We start from the raw sequence: 26,390 nt of genomic DNA, 5'->3' as shown, positions 1-26,390 counted from the left end.
ATTCATATGTACATACATGTTTTATTTCCTTTACATTAGAACAAACTACCAAACATGTATTCATTCATTGATTCCATACTTACATACGAGTATTTGTATATTGTATTGTAACCAACCATGTAGTCATCCACCATCCAGTCCTACATCCTTTTTTTTTTTTTTGGATTTCATTTTTTTTAGATTTTTTGTTTAGTGCTGCTTTCTCTCTATTCAACACATTAATATTTTATGGCAAATTCGTGTGTTTACCTTCAATTGGATTTTGTGCTTTGAATTTCTAATACTGAACAGCTTGGATAAAATTCTATAATCAACACGGTACCAATGGTTTTGTATTCCCTAAAATATCTTACAGTTTTTGTTAACATTTAAGGAAACTGCTAACTGTTTTTATCAAAATTGTTTAATTTCTGGTCATAAATATTGTTAGTTTCATTTATTGCAATTTTATTTTTATTAGGCTATTAAATTAGGTTAAGGTTTTTTTCTATTTTCATTTACTCTTTTAGTGACTTTGCTTATTTAAATTTTGTACTATACATTTTAGTCGTACTCGTTTCACTTTTATTATTTTTTGTATAATTTTTTTTACTTTATTATGACACTCAGCATTAGTAATCATACTTACATTTTGTATTGATTCCATTCACTAAATCATTAACATTTTTATTAAAGATTTTTTTTGTTATTTTTTTTTCGGAACGATTTGCTTTGGTTTTGGTCAATATTCGTTTAGATTTTAGTTTAATGATTTTGACACCTTTAGAATATATATATTGTAATAATATTAAATATTAATGTACATAGAGAAAAATATGAAAGATTTACACAACACGAATTTACGAAAATATTGTTTTTTCGACAATATTTTTTGTTTTCAATTTCTACAACTTATCTTTCAGATTTTGGTTTTGAAGAAAATCTGAAAAAAGTGAGTTTTTTTTCTTTTTATAGAAAATTTTGGAAATTTTCTGTTCTAATTTGTTTTTTTTTTTAGAAATTCTCTTCTTTAGAATCTTTTCGAAAATTACTTATTTGATAGGACAGTTTTCTTTTTATAAAAAATATTTCCTTTTGTAGAAAATTTTCATAAAATTCATCTCTCTTTGAAGAAAATTTTCTCTTTTTGTGTAAAATTTTTGTAAAATTCTCTTTTATAGAAAATTTCTCTATCTATCTCTCTCTCTCTCTGCAATAAAATTTTTTCATAAAAATTATCTCTTTTTATAGAAAATTTTTAAAATTATTCTGTTTTCATAAACATTTTTTAAATTTAATTTTTTAGAAAATGTTTGAAATTGTGCTCTTCTTTTAAGAAATTTTTGTAATTTTTTAGAAAATGTTTGATTTTTTTTTAATTTTTTTGGAAAATTCTTTTTTTAAATACTTTTTAGATAATTTACCTTTTTGTGAAAAAATAGGAAAGTTTTCTTAAATTTTATTTTGAACATTTCTCGTTTTTAGAATATTTTTACCAAAATTTTCCATTTTAAGAAAATGTGCTCTTCTTTTAACAAAATTTATAGTTTTTTTAGAAAATATTTGAAAGTTTCTGTTTTTTTTAGAAATTATTTGGAAAGTTCCTTCTTTTTAGTAACTTTTTAGATAATTTATCTTTTTGTGAAAGTTTTCTTTAAATTTGTTGGAAATTTTCTCGTTTTTTATAATTTTTTTACCAAAATTTCCCATTTTTACTAAAATTTCCCATTTTTACCAAAATTTCCCTTTTATCAAAAAAAAAGTATTGGAAAAATATTTTTTTTAGAAAATGTTTGAAAATTGTTGGAAAATATCTCGTTTTTATACCTTACACCTCTATAGTGGGGATGATATATTGGGTTTGTGCTGATGTTTGTAACGCACAATAATATTGATCCTATCTATACCCAACTTAAAGTATACCAATCGGCTCAGAATCATTTTCTGAGTCGATTCATCCGTCCGTCTGTTCGTCCGTCCATATAAGCCTTGTAATCAAAATTCAGGTCGCAATTTTGAAGATAATTCAATGAAATTTGGTACATGATATTCTATTGCCCCAGGGACGAAACTTATTGAAAATGGTTAAGATCGGTCCATTATTTCACCTGGCCCCCATACAACTGTACCCCAAATTGGGCTTGTAAACATTGTAATCTAACTACAGGTTGCAATTTTGGAAATAATTCAATAAAATTTGGCACATGATATTTTATGGTACCGTAGACGAAGCCTATTGAAAATAGTTAACATCAGTCCATTATTTCACCTAGGCCCTATACAACAGAACCCCCAATCGCAATTTTGGAGATAATGCAATGAAATTTGGCACATGACCATTTATGGTAATCTGGACGAAGCCTATTGAAAATAGTTAACATCGGTCCATTATTTCATTAATCAAGTATACCCGCCAAATAGGGCTTTTAAGTTCATAATTACGTTTAATATACTCGTATCTAGATAAAAGCTGCAAAACCCTGATGCACTTTATAATTATAGGGCCTCATTTGACCCTAGCCCCTATAAAAAGCCCCCATCAAAATTTTACATAAATATCTACAGTTTTATTAAACTAAATTACATTTCATTAGTATACAGGTGTAGGGTATTATATGGTCGGCCTCGCCCTACTATAACTTCTTACTTGTTTAGAAAGTTTTTGAAAATATTCACTTTTTTAGAAAAATTTTGGAAAATTCCTCTTTATTTTGAAATTTTTGAAAAATCTGTCTTTATTTTAGAAAATTGTGGAAAAGTTTTTCGAAAATTTTCTCTTTTCAGGAATATTTTTTTATTTTTTTTAATTTTTTGAAAAATTTCTCACTATTTAACATTTTTCTTTTTTCATATAAAAATTTTGAAAAAATTTTTTTAACAAAAGTTGTGAACAATTATTGGAAATTTGGAAAATTTCTCCTTCTTATAGACATTTTTAGAAAAGTTTTTTTTTTTAATTTTTTGTAATTTTTTTTTTTAATTTTTCGAAAATTTCTTTAATTTTTTAAACAATTTAGAAAATGTTTGAATATTTTCTTTATTTTTAGAAAAAAAAAAAACAATTTTTTTAGAAAATTTTTAAAAATGTTCCTTTTACAAAATTGTTCAAAAATTACTCTTCTTTTTAGTAGTTTTGTTATAAAATTTCTCTTTTTGTAGAAAATTCTTGGAATTCAGTCTTTTATTTAGAAAATGTTTTGTTTTTGGAAAATTTATCTTTTTATAGATTTTTTTCTCTTTTTATTAAATGTTTCTTTTTATAGAAATTTTGGAAAATATTACTCTTTTGACAGCAAATTTACGGAAATTTTCTTTATTTATAGGAAAATTTAGTAAAATATCTAATTTTTAGATAATTTTTTGAAAAGTAGTCTTTTTATAACAATTTTTTTGGAAAATTTATATTTTTATAGACAATTATATTATTTTATAGAAAATTTTTTGAAAATTGATGGAAACTTTTTTCTTTTAAATAGAATTTTCCCTTTATTTTTCTCTCAGTGTTTTTTGTAATATACAATATATACAATGAAAATAGACAGATTATTGTATTGTACATACTATTTGTATTTGTAACAGATTACATTCGTATTAAGTTAAATTACTCATGTACATTCAAGTACGGATAAGTACTTACAATAATACTTACAAAGTAATCTAATACATATAATGAATTGAATTGATCGTATGACACTTAACAAGGCTTAGTATTTAATTAAGCTATTGTGGTAAATAGTTTTATTGGTAAAGAGATATCAAATGGAAATGATAGAAAGTATAGTAGTTGTTTAAATATAATTTGAATTATTTACACAACAGAATTAAATATATAAAAGAAGTAAGTGGAAAAGAACAAATTTAAATTAATTTTTTCTTTATCGTTATTCTTGAAGTTACGATAAAAAAAGCTTAGTTTCTTGCCAAAAATTAAACTTTAACTAAAGAACAACAACAATTGCTAATAATAAATCCTGGCATCAAAACAAATAAATAACAAATAAAATGTCCCTGAATTATAATAAAAAAAAAAACGTTGCTCTTCCATTACCTTATAAAAAAGCAACAATAAAGTTAATTTAAAAGCAGCTTCTTAAACTTTGTTGTTTTTGAAATTCCCTTCTAAAGTATTTAACGTTGTAACTAGTGACATGCAAAGCATATTAATTGAGGACACAACAGGAGACCAGGTAATTTCCAATATAAAGCAAATACAACAAAAATCACATTACGCAGTGGATAGCATAAACTTTATCTTACTCCACTCCCTTAAATACATAATAAATGGAATGTTTTTCCTAAACTGCTGGTAGTAGGGGAGGGGGGAAGAGGGTCACCCATACAGTAATTGTAAGATTGTATTAAATTTATTACATTGTCCTTTGCTACGTCAGGATCTTCTTTAACATATATTTATTTGGTTTATGCCACAATTTCGCAATGTATTTTTTTCTGTCTTTTATTTAATATTTTTTTGTTTTTGTTATTTTTTTTTTGCTGTTGCATACTACTTGAGTTTTTAAATCTTAATTGTGCGGTACTTGTAGAATAATTGCTTAGAGACTTGAATAAGAAGTATGTGTTATTGTAGGAATGAAATCTAATGTTTAGAACAAAGACAACATTTATTTTATGACATCATTAAAAGTGCAAAAAATTTTTATGAACTTTAAAATTTTTTAATTAACTTTTTTGTCTGCAGTTTTTTTCTCTCAGATTCATTTTTGGTGGGTGGGTATGTGTGGGTCATATAATGTTATAAATCTTTAAAGAAGTAAAATTAAATACATTATTTGCATAAGTATGTAGGTTTCATTAAGTCAATTTTAGTCAATCCTTTATATAAATAGAGTCGACACTCTAGTGGACTCTTTACTAAAATCTAATCGACTCTTTAGTCGACTGTATATACAACTCTCTATCTAGTCTTCTTTCTTAAAAGCTCTAGTCTAATCTGGTTAACAATCTAGTCAACTCTATAGACATAAGATTTGAAATACATATGATAACTCCAGTCGAAGCTTTATAAAATTAATGTCAATACTCTTGTCAAGTCTGAATGCAATGTAACAAAATCTAACAATCTAACGAACTAGTCGACTCAGCAATCGACAAACCTAGAGTTGATTTTCTGGTCGACTCCAATTCTGTAGTCAACTCTGGTTGACGCTAGAGTCGACTCTCTAGATAACTCTAGTCATCTTTAGTTGACAATCTAGTCGAATCTGTGGACAACTTTAGTAGATACTCTAGTCGATTCTGTAGTCAGCGCTTTAGTCGGCTCTCTATTCAAACCTAGTCAAATCTCTACACAACTCTATTGGATTCTAGTTGACTCTATAGTCCACTTTAGTCGAATGTCTAGACAACTCCACTCGACTCTTATGTTAACTATAAACGATTAGGTAACTAGTTGACATATAGACAACGGGTCAATTTAGATCAATTTGGTACCAGGAGTTTATATTTCAATTAAACCTTCCGGTCGTCTCCTTACTCAACACTTTGTGCAATCATTATTCTATACTCTGTACTTAACTCTACTATGCCCCCAGTTAACTCTCGTTCACTCTATAGGTAACTCTAATTGCCTCTCTAGTCAAACATACCCAACAAAAATAAAACAAAGTACTTCCCAAAGAATAACATTTATCACTACTTCAAAAGTAGCATTAGGTGATTTTTTTTTACATTCTGTGGAAATGATGTTTAATGTCTTCCGAAGAAACGTATAGCATTCTTACATTTCTATAAGTTAAAAGTGTTATTTTTGGGTTCTTGTTTTAAATGGGTCTATATGTTAAAATTAGTTTTATTATATAAAATTACAATTTCACTTCAAATAACTTCTAAGAAAAGAACCCAGCATAAATAAAACGAACTACTTCCAAAAGAATAATATTTCTCACCACTTCAAAAGTAGCACCAAGTGAATTTTTACCTTCTGTGGAATAATGTTTATTGACTTCCAAAGAAGCAATTAGTTGTATTCTATAATATGTTCTACAATTTCACTTCCTAATAACTTAAAAAGAAAAGAACATAAAAATCACTTCCTGAGAATGACTTCAGAGGCAGTGAATTTGGAATCAAATCAAAAAGGCATTACTCCTATGACAAGCCTGTGTTAAAATCATATCTTTTTCAGGTCTTTTTAAGCACTTCCACTTCTTTTTCACTTATTTGGAAGTCCTTTTTTTGCTGGGAACATCAAAATGACATCTTGAGAATAACTTCAGAAGTAGTGAATTTGTAATCAAATAAAATTATCACTTCTTCAGGTCTTTTTCAGAACTTCCATGGAAGTTCACTTCTTTGGAAGTTCTTTTTTGCTGGATATATTCAAATCTTGCCGACTTCTCTAGACAACTCTAATCGACCTCTCTTTACAACTCCAGTCGACTATAGTCGACAAACCATGTTTCAGTCTCTATACTCTACCCTACATTCTAGTTTCCTATATTCGACTCGCTAGTGATCTTAACTTGATTCTCTAGTCATCTTTAGGCAACTCTCGAATTAACAATATACAAGTTTCATCAACTCTCTAAACAACTTTGGTTAATTTGCTTATAAACGTCAACTCTGGTACAACTCCCAAAATGTAGAGCTCTGGTCCATTTCCTATTTTACTTCAGTTGACTCTACCCAGCAAAATCTTTACTTAGCCGGAAAGTAGGCAAGTAATATTGGAGTAAAGTGTAAGTAGTTACATTTTGGATGAATAACTACTTATTTTTGTTCGACGATGACCAAAAAAATAACAGGGTACAAATCTCATTACCCGACTTTTCTGGATTTACAACTAGTTTTACAGTTATTTTTATATTTTATTGGACATACGCTATAGACATTTGACTACAAATTCTATTAAAAAAATTAATTTATGTTATTGTTAACGACAACTCATTACCAAGTAATGTGTGAAATAACTACATTAACTACAATACTCATTAGAAGAAGAAATTTTAGGAGAAATAGAATAGTTTTCTGATTCATATAACGTTTGAATTTTAGAAACGATGAGCTGATCTCTCATCAACTATAGTTAACTTTTTAATCACGTTCTGTTAACTCTAATAGATTCTATAATCTAAACCTAGAGATCCTTGTTGAATTTCTGTTAAATTTTTAACTAGTTGTCTTCTTACTCTACTCTACTAGATTATCTTCACAAAGCTACTCGTCTTCTCAATTAACTCTAGACGACTCTTTATTCTATGTTTTCGTGTCGACTTTCTAATTAGGTCCAGTCGACACTTTGGAAAACTATAATCCAAATATCTTGTCAATTCCAATAAACTTCCTAGATTCCTTATATATTTGACCCAATAAATATATAAGGAATCTAGGAAGTTTACTGGAATTGAATTTATGGATGTTCTATTTAACTTAAATCTATGCCACTGTTAACTGCAGTCGTCTTCCTAGGCGGCTCTTTTGTCAACTCTAATCGTCTGCTTAATCTACTATACCACCAAATAGAATAGTAATTCTAAAGATAATTTCCAAGAAATTATAAAACAAAGTAAAATAAAATTACATTTGACATACATTCCATTTAAGTTTGTCCAAGTCAAAGTACTGTTTTTCATTAAATTATAAATCTTAGTTTTACCTTGAAATCCAACAGCTTTAAATTGGTTTAATTATTTTTTTTTTCTCCTTTTTATTTATGAATTACCAAGGAAATGTTATTTCCACTTGTTTAACAAGTTGAATATTAAAATCTCTTTAGACTTTCTTTATGTCCCTTAATCCGATTCATTTTATTTTAAATTCTTTTACTATTTTCTTTAGAAATTATTTTTTTTTTCAATTTTCTTTTTAGTTTATATTTTTTTTATACTTTTAAGTCAATAACTTATTAAACCTTATGTGGCCTGGCAAATGTTTTACTTATTTCTCTACTACCAACTTTAGTTTCCTTTATTTAGTCAACAGGAAATCAACAGAAAAGAAATTTTTACTCCCCTTTAAGGCAAATTCCTGCTTTTTTTCTTTCTACTTAGTTTGGTTTATTGTATTTATTTATTTTTTTATTTAACTTTTTTTTGTCTTTTTTTACAAACACCCATTTTTATGGTTATAAATCTTATGGTTATTTTAAGGGAAATTTTGAAAATACAATAACCAAATTGTATATAAACTGTATGTATGTCTGTCCGTCTTAAGTTTTTTTTTTTTGGTTGTATGTACAAGTATTTATTTTATTATTGTGAATTTGATTTCAATTTTGTGTTTTATTTTATTAAGTTTTTTTTTGTATTTTCCTCTGTCTTCTAGTTTTGATTGTATTTATTATACAACAACATATTTCTTTATTGCAATTTAAACACACTTGTTATAAACGAATTTTTTAGATTTTCTTTTTATATTTAAAAATTTGTTTATATATATGTAGAACAATTACAAAACGTACACAGAATAATCAAGTAGAATTTTTAAAGAAATAGACAACGGCTGTTGGTTTCCTTATATACGGAATTTTTTGAACAATATAATTTTAATAGAAATGAAGAGCTTTTGTTCTACTCATGTTGGTCCTCTATTCAACTCTAGTCGACTCTTTAATCAGCTCCCTCTCTCTATAGTCGGCTATCTATTCATAGAGAGCCTAGTCGAATCTCTGTTAATTTATAGCTCACTTCTTAGAGAACTCTAAAACACTCTCTCATTTTAATTGGGCCAGTACTCAGGGGATGACCCCTACTTATCCGAAGCATTGTGTTGGAACTAGGAAAATAGGTTGTGGGAAGGAGGATATGAAGAATGCGTTGTGCGGTCTACTGGCCAACCTACCACAAATGGGTGTGTTCTTGAAGAAAGACTTGTGTTACGCAAGAATATACGGGTATCGGGAACAAGTTTCCTAATTTCATAGGAACACATTCCATTGTAGTATCGATAGAACAGTGAAATACACCCCACATTGCGACGTTGCTCCAGTGAATTAATAGAGTTGGATACCCTAATGTCACCGATAAGTACCTTCGCCCTCTACTGTACGCGGTCGAGTAGCACCAAAATACACTTCGAAGCTCCGGCCCATACATGAGAGTTGTATTCCATTTTCGGTCGGATATAAGTGGTGTAAATAGTATAAAGATCAGATGGAGTGAAGTATGTCTTACAACGTTTCAAAAAACCGAGACACTAGAATAATTCTTTCGACACTTGAAAAATGTGTTTAGTATAGCGGACATCGCACTGAATTTTCATGCCCAGAACATCAAGAGTTTCAGATTTCTTAATATTTACGTGATTAAGCGATTCATTCATATTGCTCCTCATTGCCCAGAGGGCTTTGCCTTTGATTGAAAGAATAAGAATGGCAGATACTGCTGTCATTCGCAAAAGAGTATATAGAGTTGGAAGTTTAACATAGAAGGTCTTTTATAAAAATAGGAAATAGGGTAGGGGAAAAAACGGAGCCTTGCGGTAGCTCTGAATTAGTCTTGAACTCGTTTGATGAGATCCCATTTATAACAACTCGCATAGTGCTACACGACTCATTATCCAACTCTAGATTACCTTTTATTATATTCAAATCGTGTTTATTCGACTTACTAGTTAACTCAACTAAACTCGGTAGACAACTCTAATCGGCTCTTTATATTCTCGTCAACTATCTAGAAAATTCTTGCATACAGTCTAGTCAATTCTGGTCTATTCTCTGAAAACTTTCGTAGAATCTGTGGAAATCTTCCCTAAAACAATACAACGATTCCATAGTTAAATTCCATAGTTAGTTTTCCATTCCATAGTTAGTTCAAGTTAAATATCATGTCAATTTTAGTCAGCTCTTGACGACTCTCTACACATTCTGACTCTCTCGAGTCTTATTTGATGCTTTCAGTAGGATTCTATAAATCGACTTTCGAATAATCGAACAATCGACCTTTTGTCGAAAAAAGTCGAAGTCGACTATTTTGTTTCAAAAAAGTCGATAACTCGACTATCGTCTGTGAAAAAAGTCGAAAAGTCGGAAAAAGTCGATAAGTCGAATAAAATCGAAAAAAGTCGAAAAGTCGTAAATAGTCGAAAAAAAATTCAAAAATAGTCGAAAATTTAAAAAAAGTGGAAAAATAAGTCAGAAACTCTAAAATAGTCGGAAAAACTCGAATAAAGTAAAAAAATAGTCGGAAAAAAGTCGAAAATAGTCAAATAAATCGAAAAGTCGAAAAAAGTCGGAAAAAGTCGAAAACTCGAAAACTGTAGAAAAAAGTCAAAAATAGTCGAAAATTTTAAAAAATTGGAAAAAATAGTCGGAAAAATTCGAAAAAAGTCAAAAAATAGTTGGAAAAAAATCGAAAATAGTCAAATAAATCGAAAAGTCGAAAACTCGAAAATTGTAGAAAAAAAAAGTCAAAAATAGTCGAAAATTTTAAAAAAATGGAAAAAATAGTCGGAAAAACTCGAAAAAAGTCAAAAAATAGTCGGAAAAAAGTCGAAAATAGTCAAATAAATCGAAAAGTCGGAAAAGTCGAAAAAAGTCGAAAACTCGAAAATTGTAGAAAAAAGTCAAATATAGTCGAAAATTTTAAAAAAGTGGAAAAAATAGTCGGAAAAACTCGAAAAAAGTCAAAAAATAGTCGGAAAAAAGTCGAAAATAGTCAAATAAATCGAAAAGTCGGAAATAGTCGAAAATTTAAAAAAAAGTGGAAAAAGTCAGAAACTCTAAATTAGTCAGATATCTCGAAAAAAGTCAAAAAATAGTCGGAAAGAAGTCGAAAATAGTCAAAAAGTCGAATAAATCGAAAAGTCGAAAAATGTCTCTTTTCCATCTCTGCTCTCTTGTCATTTAACCTTATTTCTTACTTAATTCGCATCCTAAAATATAATTCTCATTTAGTTAGGAGTATTAATGAAGTTTTACTCACATTTTTAGATTTCTAAAATCAAGTACGATTCATGCTCAAATCGAGAACATTTTGTGATCAATTCAATCTCTTACATTCTTAAATCAGTGGAATTATGATCGAAAATCAAGAATGCATAACTTGCTTAACCGAAAATTCCTTAAAAAATGCTGATGTAAAATAGGTTTTTCATACTTAACCGATCCATTAAATTGAATCAAGTATTTTGTGGAAGGTTTAAGACAAACCGTACTTCTGAAATTTTTGCAATCAATACTTTTTAGTCAACTCTATTTGTTGCTCTAGTCAAATCTTTGCAATAGACGGTCCTTATATATTGTATTGCTACTTTAAGGTATTCAGTATTCTAATACCCTTAACCAATACCTACAAAAATTTTTTATATTTACATACATACATAAATATGTTTATATAAATTTCCATATGGTATTAAAAATCATAACGCCAAAAACATAAAGGATCATATCAACAAAAAAAGGTAAGAAAATATTGAATAGAAAAGCAAAAAAAAAAAAATATTCAGAAAATATTTCATATGTTTATGTTTGATTCAACGCCTCTAGCTGATGTGTATCGTTTTATGCATATTTCCATTTAAATCAGATTTAGTATTTTATATTTCCACATACATATGTACATTCATATACATATAAGTATGTATATGTATAAATTTCTATGTTTTATACTCACACATGTATGACTAACAATAACTCATATGTTTGCCATTGGAAATTTACTATATTTCTTAAGATATTTATGGAGTAAAATAAATAAATAAATATTTAAAAAAATATATATATTGATACACTCGTATGAGCAATTTTTTTTTAAGAAGATGAGAAAATAAAATGTCTAAAGAATTTTGAAAAGACATATTTATGTATTTTTTTGCTGTTTTTGTAAAAGTAGTTGTAAATATACATACATATGTACTTTTAGTTGTATACAATATGTGTTTGATTGAATATTGTTGTAGACTTACATAAGTATATATGTATGTATGGTATATTGATGTGTATTTGTTGGAATATTCTTTTGGGACACTATTGAAATTATTTTAATTTTTGATCTTATTCAATTTGAAAATATTGTTCTTAGATGAAGCAGTAAGTATTTTAGAGTTTATATTCAAAAATTTTAGGGTTTAGTTGATATACTAGTGTTAAGCACTTTAAAAAAGTTCTGTGGATTCGTTTTAATTCTATTAGTTGGGTAGAGAGTTATACAGAGTTGCTTAGATTAAGATTTCTTCGTTTGTGTTGAATCGGGAAACCGTTAAAAAGAGAGAAGAGCTTTGTCTATGAATTAACAAAATATAATAATAGAACAAGTCAGATTTCTATATTCGGCTGTGCCGAATCTTATGTACCATTCACCAAGTATGTTTTAAAAAACAGCTTTTTTTTATATCTCTGCACACATGTCACACACAACATACACACAAACATATATAAACTGTAGCAGAAAGAAATATTAACCGTTGTACTGTACTACCACCGTTAAACTGTATTACCACGCTCAAACAAATATGAGCTGTATTACCAACATATTACTGCTTTATTTCCTTGTTGTTGTTTTTATGCTTTTATTTATAATTTCTTGAGGAAATTTTCAGAGGTAGTCTCAGATTTTTACCCATATCTAAGTTATTTATAGACCGATTTTGCTGAATTTCAATAGGAAACTTCTCGAAAGCATGTCTGACAGAATAATTGAAGATTTGGATCTTGAATATATCTGGAGTCTTCAGAAAATTGATTTCAACAGACAGACGGATATGGCTTAATCGACTCCGCTATCTATAAGCATCCAGAATATATATACTTTATAGGGTCGGAAAATTATATTGTAGAAATTACAAACGGAATGACAAACTTATATATACCCTTCTCACGAAGGTGAAGGGTATAATAAAGAAAATCAAAGAATTTCAAATAGTTTTATAAAATCTCCTTCAAACACACTATGCTCAACTCTCTAGAAAAGCCTATTTTATAAATTTGTATTCGGCTCTCTAGTTGAGCTATTTCAGCTATCAACTAGGGTTCCATAGTTGAAACGAAAAGTCGACTTTTCGACTTTTTTCATATTGTTTAAAGTCGGCTTTTTGCATTTCATTTAATTAAAAGTCGACTTTTAGACTTTTTCCGACTTTTTGACAATTTTTGACTTTTTTCCGACTATTTTTTAACTTTTTCATTTTTTTTTAAATTTTCGACTATTTTTGACTTGTTCTACAATTTTCGAGTTTTCGACTTTTTCCGATTTTTTTCGATTTTTTTTTCGACTTTATTCGACTTTTTACGACTTTTCGACATTATTCCGCTTTTTTTTGACCTTATTCGACTTTTTTTGACTTTTATTAACAAACTCGACTTTTCGACTTTTTTCACAGACGATAGTTTTTTCTCGACAAAAAGTCGATTGTTCGATTATTCGAAAGTCGATTTATAGAAACCTACTATCAACACTTTTGTAATAATTTCGGTTTTATGTTCTTGTCGACTTTCTACTGATATATTTCTATAGAGTCGAGTTTACTATAGAGCCGACTAAAGTTCACTATAAATAGTCGACTACAGTTGACTACAGAGAGTCGACTAGAGTTGACTATATAGATTCTTGATTTAGAAAGATTTACGCCCAATTTTTGACTCAAACGAGCAAACCAGTTTCAATCATAGATTCTTATTCTCCAGAGCTTTAATAATAGTTCTATTTTTATTAGATGATAATTAATACTATTATAATACTCCTTTTGTATAATTTCACCAAGAATCTGTCATTAAAAACTGTAGTTTCATTTTGTTGCACTTTTTGCGTTTGCGGAAAAAGTTCACATTTTTCAACAAATATAAAATATTTAACTTTATGAAAGAGAAATTGGAATAAAATGTTGCTTAATAAAATAAAAGTTAATAAAATGAACAGCAGAAACAAATTATCTTTATTTCGATACAGGCATAATCACAGGTCATATCGTCAGGTGTTGCATTTTTGTGCTCGCTACTGTTGCTTGATTGTCAACTAAAGTAAAGGAAAGATTGTCGACTAAAGTTGAAAAGAGTTGACCTGAGCCGAGTATAGTTGACCATAGAGTTTATAGGATGATCGGATGTAGTGGCCTAGAGTGTCAACTAGAGAAATGTCAAAAGTTAGCTAGAAAGTGTATTTGAGAATCGAGTACTGTTGTTTATATATAGTCAAAAGATTTCTACAGTTTTCATGAGACTAGACTAGAATTAACTAGGCTGTATGCAATAGTTTACTATATAGTCGACTAGAGAACAAAGAGCCAATTAGAAATGACTACCGAGTTTAGTTGAGTTGACTAGTAATGTTCGTAATTTCAACAAATAGATATCTAAAGTGTAAAATAACTAGTAGATAACTTTACCAAAGGGGTAAGTTGACATGTATTTCAAATCAGTACCTATGGATTAAAATTACCAAATATTTTTACACCAAAGGTAACTATGCACTGATAGATACCTATTTGTTCAAATTACGGACATAAGTCGTATAAAGAGTCAATAAAATATGAAAAATTTTTGGAATTCACTAGATAATAGACTATAGATATCTAAAGTGTTGACTAGAATTAAATAGAGAGTTGACTAGATATTCTCCTAGAAGTGACTAGAGCCGACACAAATACATAGAATAGAGTGGGCTAGAGTTGAGTAGATAGTATTTTAGGACGCTCTAAAAAGTGAACTAGAAGTGACTAGGTTCTCTATAACTAAAGTTTGATAGTCGACTAGAGTTGACTTTAGACAAGAATTGACTATATAGAGTAGAATAAAGTTGACTGTAGAGTCGAGTAGAGTTGTAGGTAGAGTGCACTAGAGTTGAATATAGAGTCGACTAGAGTAAGTTAGTTAGTTAGTTAGTTAGTTAGTTAGTTAGTTAGTTAGTTAGTTAGTTAGTTAGTTAGTTAGTTAGATAGTTAGTTAGTTAGTTACAGAGCGAACAATTTCTAGAGAGTAGTCTGAAATTTACTAGATTGCCTAATTTGTATTGTTACTCTCTAATCGCATGGGCACTCTCTTTCCTATGATTTACTTTCAATAAATTTGTTTAAGTTTTTGGTTTCAAAAAAACTAAATGTCGAAGCACCTTTTCCAGCTCTTTAAAGCTCTAAGCTATAAAGCAACTTAATTTGCATACTATTTTTTTAGTTATAAAAAAATTTTTACTTATTCTTTTCTTTTACTTCACAATCAAACACATGTCACTGTTTGAAGTTAAATAGAAATCTTAGACCTTTAAAATTTTGTTTATTTTTCCATTTTTCTTCCTTCTGGCCTGGTTGCCTACTTTGTATAACATCCCAGCTAAAACTTACATTGAAATAAAATTAAGGTTTTACCTCATATGACACGGTGATATCATTGGAGGCAAGTACTTACCACTGTCGTTCACAAATAACTACTTACATAAATACTTGCAAACGTATTTTGTTTTACGCAAATGTTATCACAGAATACTCACAACACCGCTGCTTACATATCCGATTTTATGTATGTATGTTATTACTACAGTACTTACAAGTTATGTCATCGGTATGTAGTGGTCATTGAGAAGTATACTTAAGCAACGTATGTAGCAGTCATTTACGAGATTTTGCTGGGATAATAAATGTTTTTTTCCTCTTAAAATTTTTTGGTAAATTTTCCAGTACATTGTTTTTGGAAAATGTCTGTGTGGTGATGCTTATTTAAGATGTCCTAACATTGTTAGAAAGAATGATTGTATTACCCAGGTGTTTGTTTTAGATATAGATACACAAACATACATACACATAGGAAAACAACAATGTTTATTTAGAAAATATTTCTACAATGTTGGCAAAAATGTTACAGGTTATAACTCAGTAGAGAAGACTTCGGGCCCGCACGTCAGTGCAGTCGAAAGTTATGTCTATTTCTGTGCAAAAGTATGGTTAATGTTAATATTCTTTGCACTGTCAAACTAAAGAGATCCTTCCTTTTTCGAAAACAATAAGGATATAAGCGTCAACAAAGTCCATATATTTATAATAATCACTTTTCTAAATTGACTACTACTGTTGGTACCAAATGTTCGCCTTTTCCGATGATTCATATACATTTTTGGTTACACAGTATTTCATGCTTAGTTTGTACAACTTTATGTTGTTGTTATTGGCATTTGTTAGTTGTTTTTTGTTGTTGCAATTATTTGTTACATCTCAAAAATGTTTTCATAGTAGAGTTTATTATTGTTCACCAGTAGGTACTTGTATATTGTTGGCCTTTCCTTTAGCTAAACCGGATATATGATTTTGACAAATTTTAAAACACAAGACCATAAGAAATTCATTGTATTTACTTCCGGTTCGTTTTTTTACATTTTTTTATTTGTTTTGACCTCTAAAGAAATAAAAACTAATATAAAATTTTATTAAGCATCACAAAGATGTCAGATGAGAATTTGTGAAGTGAAGGATGTTGTGAGTAGTTTTAAATAACTATAAAAAAATAATGAAAAGTTAAATAATAACTGACGATTCTTTAAATAATCTTTCTATGAATTTTATTAAAAATTTCCCTTGAAGTTTCTTTTTTTGCTTTAATTTAATATCCATTAAAACGCTAAACATTTAAAAATTGCAAACTTACTGAAAAAACCTTAATTTAAACAACTTTCAAGGATTCACTAATTTCTTAATCAAACCCTCATTAGTTTCTATATCCATATTACAAAATCTTGATCTTCTTAGGTAAAGCATTTCATTTTCTAAAACTCCATAGACCTCTTCAATCGGTAGTGTTATTTCCACTTCATTAGGTGTCATTAGTTTGCGTGCATCTTTACGAAAATTCTCTACACTTTTCTTCATATTTTCATGAGCCAAAATGAAACTTTTCAAAGTTATAATATCACTTGTCTTATTATTGCGTAAATATTTCGTTTCAATGTTATCAATATCGGCTATAAGACGTAATAATAGAAAATCGGCATAACGTTTCTTTACCTCCAGTTGGGTCAATTCATCATACCAATGTACCGTATGTGTGTTCGACATTATTATGACACCCACAAATATTATTTTTATCATAATCACCAAAATAATCAACATTATGGCAAATTGTTCCAACTCATGATAACAGAATTGTACAAGATTTTTCCAATAGATCAAATCCTTATTATTTTGCTTAAGTTCAAAGTGAAGAAAACCCACTATAACGATTGTGAATATAGAAAAGAACCATATGCATGGATAGTGATCTTGAAAGATGTAATGTAATTTTTGTAAAATTCTTCGAAATGATGTCATATTGTGGTAAAGTTAAGTTAAACAAATAGTTAATTTGTATTTTTAGTTATTTTTTTATTTGTTTTATATTATATTTTATTTATTGAGATTATTTGTTAAAAATTTTGAAAAATTTTTATAAAAACAACAAATTTGTTAAAAATAATTTGGATATTGATAATTGAAACGATTTGGAATAAAGAACAAAAAAATTGTAAATAAATAATTTTAGAACCACGTTATTAGACCATGAGAACATTTTATAGTTCCCTGTGGATCTATGATATTACATCTTGTTTCTTTTAAAGCATTATTATATAATATAATTTTTCAAAAGCCCATATTGAGTTCTATATGGGTTTAGTTCTAATTCAGTTCTAGTTCAGTTCAAATTCAGTTCTAGTTCAGTTCTAGTTCAGTTTTAGTTCAGTTCTAGTTCAGTTCTAGTTCAGTTCTAGTTCAGTTCTAGTTCAGTTCTAGTTCAGTTCTAGTTCAGTTCTAGTTCAGTTCTGGTTCAGTTCTAGTTCTAGTTCAGTTCTAGTTCAGTTCTAGTTCAGTTCTAGTTCAGTTCTATTTCAGTTCTAGTTCAGGTTTAGTTCAGTTTTAGTTCAGTTCTAGTTCAGTTTTTTTTAGTTATATTTTTTTTCAAAAAATTGAAAAAAAAACTAAACAATTCAAAAACTTCTAAAAATAGAATCAACAGACCTGTAGCCTTAAAGAACAATTAATATTTTTTTGAGTAATTTTTTTATCTACTACTATTGAAACAGAAAATAAATAAATATTTTACAACAAAAAAGATACAGATACAGATTTACAAATATACTTTTAAACCATAAGTTAACTTCGACACGATGAAAAAGAATGTAATAATATTAATACTCTAAATGCTATACTAATGCTCTTAAATACACGTGCTCCTTAAATCAATTCGAATGGCTCTTTGTATCCTTTGAAATCTGGTATGAAGTGTGTGTCCTTTTTTAATTTCTCTCTTACATCAGGCAATAGTGGATTAAATGTTTTTATTTGTCGTGGATGATGATGATGACGATTTCCAAGGCGATGAGAATGATGTTGATGAAGTGGAGGAGGACCTTTTGGTTTTGCAGGTGGTGGTGAATGATGACGATGATGATGTGAGTGGGGTGGTGCTATTGGTTTCTGTTGATAGTAGTGCTTATGTATCGTTATGGGACGACGGCTATCACGCAAACGTTGTCTTTTCCGTAGCTGCTGTAATTTTTGACGTTTAATTGTATTCACTGTTTGTTTGACACCGAACAGCAAGTGCAGAGCGGGCTTGATGAGGAAACTTAAACCGATAAAACCAAGGAAACCAAAAACTACCGGAGATATAAGCGAAAAGAGAAAGACGGCCAGTGTGAAAGGATTGATGATGGTAAAGAATGCAATGAATTTGACAAACGGATAGAGAACATGTTTCAAGTGATTGAGATATTCCTTTTTCTTTTTCTTAAATATCGTGTTTTTACGTAGAATATATTTGATTTTTTTTATCGGCACCAGAGGATGATGTAAATAAGGTTTTTTCGTTGTGGTTGTTACATGTTGATCGTAGTAGTGGTGGTCGTGATAATAATGTGGCTTTTGTGTGGGACTGGCGTAGAGTATGTGAGCGGGATGAGCCAGCAGGGATGTTTGATGTGTGGGTTTTTGTTTCTTTTTCTTGCGTTTCTTTTTCTTGTCTTTGGGTTTTTTCTTGCGCTTCTTACGTTTTTTCTTTTTTTTCTTCTTCTTTTTCTTTTTGCCCGCCTTGCCTAGACTTTCAGCATCGAGATGCTGCATGATTTGTTGCAATTTCAATGCATTCTGCTGCTGTTGCAAGTGTAATTTTAATTGCTGTTGTTTCTCCAGCTGCTGCTCTTGCCACTTTTGTTTCTGTTCATCCAATTTCAATTGTTGCAATATATTAAATGTTTCATATCGACTTGCAGGCTGCTCTTCCTCTCTTGGCTGGAAGTCACCTTTGGTTGCTCGTCGTTGCACTTCCTTCCTCTCAATTTGTTCACATTCACTTTTGTGTAATTGTTGTAAAATAGTTTTAAAAATATATAATAATTCAACAGTGTTATTGCTGCCACTGCTGTATGTAGTTTGTGTAGCAGTTTTATCATGTGCGTTATTATCGTAACATATTTTTGGAATATTTTTAATAACATTGCTTTCGCCATCATCCTCCTCATCAGTTCTATTCACAGCAGGATATTTTTGTAATTGAAATATAGTTTCTTTTGACAACAACTCGCCATGAGTTTTGATTATTTTCATAACATGCCACATAAAGCAAAGTTGGACTAACCACTCTAAATACCTCATTTTTGTTGCATAAGTATTTTTTTGGATTATTTAAATTTTTTTTCGTGGTTTAAGTTTTATTTGCTATAAGTGTCTTTTGCAAAATTAATTTAATTTTATCCATTTGATATTTTTTGTTTGGCAAACATAATTTTTGATTAAAATTTGACTTCCGTTGTTGGCAAAGTTTTGCGTGTAACTGCTGCAATTGTGTGACTGACTTTGTTCGAATGGTTTGTTGTTCTGGTTGGATTTAAGTTTGTCTAACAAATCTTTCTCTTTTTTTTTCTGTTGTTTCCATTTAATTTGCCCAGTTGTAGAAAATGTAATTAAAGATTTTTTGTTTGTGTGTCAGTTTTGAAAGTGTTAAAGCTTCTTAAAGTTTAAAGTTGTTTTACTTTTTGTTGTTTTCATTTTTGTGTGATTCGCATCAAGTTGGTGGAAGTAGTGTCGGTATAAAGCACTTACCTACAATTGTGTATGAGTTGCCATAGTCGGAAAATAACACAGACTAACAAATGTCTGTTAGATAGATAGTTCAGTTCTAGTTCAGTTTTAGTTCAGTTCTAGTTCAGTTCTAGTTCAGTTCTAGTTCAGTTCTAGTTCAGTTCTAGTTCAGTTCTAGTTCAGTTCTAGTTCAGTTCTAGTTCAGTTCTAGTTCAGTTCTAGTTCAGTTCTAGTTCAGTTCTAGTTCAGTTCTAGTTCAGTTCTAGTTCAGTTCTAGTTCAGTTCTAGTTCAGTTCTAGTTCAGTTCTAGTTCTGTTCTAGTTCAGTTGTAGTTCAGTTGTAGTTCAATTGTAGTTCAATTGTAGTTCAGTTATAGTTCAGTTGTAGTTCAGTTGTAGTTCAGTTGTAGTTCAGTTGTAGTTCAGTTGTAGTTCAGTTTTAGTTCAGTTCTAGTTCAGTTGTAGTTCAGTTGTAGTTCAGTTGTAATTCAGTTGTAGTTCAGTTGTAGTTCAGTTGTAGTTCAGTTATAGTTCAGTTATAGTTGAGTTCTAGTTCAGTTCTAGTTCCGTTCTAGTTCAGTTCAAGTTCAGTTTAAGTTCAGTTCTAGATAGATAGATAGATAGATAGATAGATAGATAGATAGATAGATAGATAGATAGATAGATAGATAGATAGATAGATAGATAGATAGATAGATAGATAGATAGAAAGATAGATAGATAGATAGATAGATAGATAGATAGATAGATAGATAGATAGATAGATAGATAGATAGATAGATAGATAGATAGATAGATAGATAGATAGATAGATAGATAGATAGATAGATAGATAGATAGATAGATATATAGATAGATAGATAGATAGATAGATAGATAGATAGATAGATAGATAGATAGATAGATAAATATTATTATTATTATTCAGGTTATTCCCCCTTGGCAACTCTTTCTCACACTTCTCTAGGTCCGCTCTTCACCACCCAAACCACTTGCTACTTAATACTTAAGGTCATTCAATGACCCACACAGTCTGCAATAAGTTAAACTAAGAAATTCACATAAAAGTGAAATTATTCTTTTAATATGTTCTCAAGTTGTTTTTAATAACTTATGACCTTGTTAAAACAAAAAAACAACCATAACAAGCAACAACAAGAAGAACAGCAGTAACAAACATAAAAAACAAGAAACATAAAATAAACAAACCTAACTTAAATAAATTAAATCAAATGATAATAAAGCGACATAAAATGGTGTTAATGTTTTAGTTTTTATTTCTTAGACAGTCGACCAACAAAAATATGTTTCTTTTTATTGATAAACACACACATATACACTTACATATTTTTATATAAATTTTATATCAAGTGTTTGTTAGAGAAAATTTTATGAAAAACTTTTATAAAGATATATTTTTTTCGGTTAAGAAAACTAAGGAAGAACTTTTATTGATAAATTAATAGTTTGTAAAGGAAGTTTCTGGTTAAGAAAGTCTTCGATTATATTTTAGGTTTCGTTTTTAACTTTATTTAATATTTAGTACCAATTGCTGTTTAAATTATCAAGTGTTTTATAAGAATTAAATATCAAGCATAACTTTTGAACCCAATTGAGAAATTCAACTCAGATCATATACATACATATTTAAAATAGTTAGATGACTTTTATTTAAAGATTTTAAACATTTACTTTAAGAATAAAAAAAACTATTCACCACAGAATTTAAAGAATAAATAAAAAATATAAAAAAATTCTATAAAAATAATCTCTTACATTCGAATATGCACAATGTATTTACATTTATTATGCACCAATACATATTTATTTATAATAGAGTTAACCCGAAAATATCAAAATATAAAAATTTGGCAATTTAATTAAATTGGAGAATTAATGTCGAGGGACCTTAAAATAAGATTTTGTATGTTAAGTGAGAACGTGGTTTTGATATCCAAAGAAGTTATCTTGATTACTTACGTTCTTAATTATATTCAGATATTTCTGTCGTTAGTATCTTTATGGAGGTTGTTGCTTTTAGATCTTTAACATCTGACTGGTTTAGTATATATGTTGACACCAAACTAAAATTTACCCAAGCGATATTCGCCATTTAAATTTAAACATTACAATCTGTAGATCCTTTCCAAAGTTGAAATTAGTTTAAGATCTCTTAAACTGGGTCCCTGTGTTGTAATAAATCAGTTTTAGTTTGATATTTTCTTTAAACTGAATCATTTACAATGACATGTAGATTTTGTCGAAATTTAGTTTTTATCATTTTGCATTTATTCATTTATTTCGATTATTTAACCCCAATAATTATGTTGAAACTTATTATACAAAAACATACAATTGTATGTTGAAACCAACCATCAACGTATGTCGAACTAAAAATTTGTTTTTTTGTACAAACTTTTTATCAAAAGTGTATTTTCAATATATCAATTCATGTAAAAGAAAACCCAGCAAACAAGAAATCTTGTCATGACAACATACTTTTAAATAACAACTACTTATAATCTACATTACTTAGAAGTAATACAGTAATGACTTCGTTTGCACAAAAGAGTTGTATTATAAAAATAAAAACAAAATTAAATTTGTATATGTTTATATCCACGCTGACTCTTTTTATAATTAAAACAAGTATGAATTTATAGTCGGACATTGCCGACCATATGATACCCTACACCAGTCAGTATGTTAAAATTTTGAATTTTTTTTACATAAAGCATTTAATTTGTTTTATTGTGGAATATTTTTACTTATAATTGACAAAAAAAGAGATTTTTTACAAGAGGGCTCATAGGGGAGAAGGGGTAAATATGGACCTATCCTTATAAATTTTGGTAGATGAATTTACGTCTACTACAAAGTCATTTATGTAGATTTTAATCGTAATTTTCACCTTCAAGTCATTTTCTGAAGGGGAGTCTGTATGGGGGCTATGTAAGAGGCCCGATCACAATAAAAATTAGTGTTGTCAATTATTGTTCTATAAAACTAATTTTTGCTGATTTTCGTTGACATTATAAAACATTTAACGTACTTATGAGCCTAAAGGCCCAATTCGGGGGGTACGGTTGTATGGGGGCTAGGAGAAATAATGGACCGATTTTAACTATTTTCAATAGCGATCGTCCTTGAACCAAAAAAAGAGTATGTGGCAAATTTCATCAAATTATCTTGAAAATTGCGACCTGTAGCGTGCGCACAAGGTTTACATGGACACACAGACAGACAGACGGACGGACGGACAGACGGACATAGCTAAATCGACTCAGAAAGTGATTCTGAGGCGATTGGTATACTTTAAGGTGGGTCTAGGACCGATGTTACAAACTTCAGCACAAACGCATAATACCCTCCCAAACGCATAATACCCTCCCCACTATAGTGGTGTAGGGTATAAACACAACAACTTACTTAACAACTTCTTTGTAAGCGAAATTAAAAGTACTTCTCCTTATTTATAAACGAGCGTGAAAGTAATTGCCTCCAATGCCAACATCGTGTTAAAATAATAAGCTAAGGAAAAGTGGTGTTTTATTTGATTTTTAAATCATTACTTTTCAATGTATGTTTTTCCTGGGAAGGATTTTTTGCATTTTATCAATACTTTATATACTAAGTAAATGTATGTACAAATAAAATTTATAAATATATACACATGTATAAAAATGCTCAATTCGGCCTTTAGGTAAATAGATTTAATAGCAAAAAAATATCAATAAAAAAGTAAAATGAAAAGATTAAAAAATATATATACTATGAAAGGAATCTAGTAAAACTAAAGTACAAGATGTTCATATGTTTTTTAATAATTACATATTTTTTAATTTTTTAAAATTTACTTGACGTTAAATTACACTGTTTATACCCTACACCACTTTAGTGGGTAGGATATAAATGTAGTGCAATTCTATTAAAATTAAATTAAATGGAATAATAATGTATATCGCCACAAATCAAACCTAAAATTCAGTTCTTTTGAACTAATACAATATTAAAAAATAATTTAGTTTTTAAATTAATTTAAGGTTTTATTTGTTAAAATCTAATTAATGAAGATTTGCTTAATTTTTTTCTTTAAATTGTTAAAGTTTTTTTTAATATATACACATGAAGTAAAATTGCCTGTTATTCAGTAAATTATTTTAACATGTTAATAATGAAGAGAATAGTCTGTTTTAAAGAGAAACTAATTAATTTGTTAGTTAGTTTGAAAGGAGGATGTATACACATCAAATCCGAAGAAATACACCTAGGCCTCTATTGGGCCTGTTGTTCGCTCCTTAACCAGTGCCACGGGTGGGAATCGAACATACCAACTCCGGTCTACCAGACTAGAACACTAACCACTAACCTACCGGAGGCCACAAGAGAAACTAAATAACTTAGAAAATATATGTAAAGCCGGTTTTTAATCCAAATAAGTCGGTTAAGCACATTTGTAGCTAGTTATTTTATTGATTTATTCAATATTTTATATTCTAAAATTGTGAATATAAATATTTGTCCAAATCACAATCGGTGTTGTATGGTTGTATCGTAGTATGTCGTAATTTTTATACCCCACATACGTTTGTGCTTATGTTTGTAATACACTAAAATATTGGTCCTATACCCACCTTCACGTAAACCGATCGTTTCAGATCCCGAAGGAACCTCAGGCACTAGTTAAGGAACGCACAACATGTCCAATAGTGGCTTAAAAAGGTTTATTTCTTTGAATTTGACGTACATAAATCTATTAGCCTATTGGCTAGAACTTTCTATATCCAGTTCAGTTCTAGTTCAGTTCTAGTTCAGTTCTAGTTCAGTTCTAGTTCAGTTCTAGTTCAGTTCTAGTTCAGTTCTAGTTCAGTTCTAGTTCAGTTCTAGTTCAGTTCAGTTCTAGTTCAGTTCAGTTCTAGTTCAGTTCTAGGTCAGTTCTAAATATCCAAATATTGATTAGCCTTTTGAATAGAATATGAACTGATCGATTAAATATTTTGGTCTACTGACTAGACTATATATAAACTTTTTACTATGCTAATATATGGACTATACTGTTGACTAGTATAGGAGCTAGTCTATGGACTATTGCTTTCAGTAGTTTAATGAGAAGTCTGTGGAAAAAATCGGTTGATTACATTATACTTATAACTCTATAAACTAGTCTAAGCGCTAGTTAAGGCTATTGACTAATGTATGGACTAGCATATATTGACTTTTAATTTGTATGTACTTATTGAAGTAGCTATTTGTAAAAGATCCTTGTATTCTTAACGTTGTAAACATACAACAACAGTTTCCCTTCTCGTTGTATATTAATTTATAAATAAATATCTAGATATTGATTAATATTGTATAACATCTCGATATATATTTTATTCACTGACAGAGAGTGAGTAAGTTTATAAATGTTTTAATATAAATGTGTTTCATATTTTGTTTTATTTATAGTATTACACCGTATAACAATTTTTCAAAAACAACTTTTAAATATAGGAAATATCTAAGCAATAGATTCCTGATGTAGTTTTTTCGTATAAAGGAATTATATCCTTTTATTAATTAAATAAATCTTGAAACAGAAAGGATAAATTATTTTTGCTGATTAATTGCTGTTGCACAGTGTTATTATATACATACATACATATTTATTATTTTCCTTTATAACTTTTTGTTTAATAAATATTTTAATTAAAAAGCAACGTGCAAATATTGTATTTTCACATTTTATTTACTCAGAATACACCTGTTGCTAAGGCTACTTGACGCGTGATTTTCTATTAAAAATAAAATAATTAAAATGTTTTGTGAGAATGTATTTGTGTTTGTGTGTGTATGTGACAATGTATTAAATTATTTAAGTGTGTATAATAAGGACCCGGCAGTAGAGTGACATTTTTCTTTCAGTATGAGTTATAATATAAATTATGTTACTTTTGAGATAACAGCTTCACATACTGAAGGGTATATAGCAACATGGAATAAGTATTTTGTTAGCATGAATTATGTCAACGATAAAATGGATCATGTTACTGACTCACGTTGTTTTTGTTTTTATTTTTATATGAAAATCAACAAAAAAAAGTTGAGAAAAAAGGACCTTGTTTATGATGCTACTGATGTTTAATATTAAAAAAGTGCTATGTTTTTCTATTTTATTATATTTATTTAAATTTTATTCCATAACAACAAAAGGTACGCGAGATGAAAGGAAAACAAAATTCAATAATTTCAACATTTTCTGAAAATTGATTTTAGTTGGCCATAATTGCTTTTACTCCAGTCTATATAACCTGACAACCTAAACAAAGGCCTTATAATTTTGTGTTCGTTTTTTTTTTAATTTGTTTTGTAACACATCATTACAATTTTAATGAGGAGAACTTATTGTCATTAAAAACAGTTTTTTTATAAAAATAAAATGTTTAGATGTCGTTTAATCTTGTCGTGGTAATGAAACGAGTGAGTTGAAAATTGATTCTCATA

The 26,390-nt window shown here is 28.8% G+C and overlaps 2 protein-coding genes across 2 annotated transcripts; both read right to left on the bottom strand.

Annotated features, from left to right (window-relative positions):
* Positions 1 to 16,373: 16,373 nt before the first annotated feature.
* On the bottom strand, positions 16,374 to 17,257 carry LOC111685671. Its single transcript, XM_023447935.2, has one exon. It carries the CDS (start codon positions 17,158 to 17,160, stop codon positions 16,528 to 16,530), a length of 633 nt encoding a protein of 210 aa, XP_023303703.2. The 5' UTR covers positions 17,161 to 17,257; the 3' UTR covers positions 16,374 to 16,527.
* An 803-nt stretch (positions 17,258 to 18,060) lies between these two features.
* LOC124420267 (reticulocyte-binding protein homolog 2a) lies at positions 18,061 to 19,695 on the bottom strand. The gene has a single exon (XM_046952546.1). It carries the CDS (start codon positions 19,477 to 19,479, stop codon positions 18,061 to 18,063), a length of 1,419 nt encoding a protein of 472 aa, XP_046808502.1. The 5' UTR covers positions 19,480 to 19,695.
* Between the last annotated feature and the right edge of the window lie 6,695 nt (positions 19,696 to 26,390).

The sequence above is a fragment of the Lucilia cuprina genome, chromosome 5 (assembly GCF_022045245.1).
Source record: "Lucilia cuprina isolate Lc7/37 chromosome 5, ASM2204524v1, whole genome shotgun sequence".
NCBI classification, from domain to species: Eukaryota; Metazoa; Arthropoda; class Insecta; order Diptera; family Calliphoridae; genus Lucilia; species Lucilia cuprina.
The sequence above is the reverse complement of the archived record's forward strand: the minus strand, read 5'-3'. Positions and strand labels throughout refer to the sequence as shown.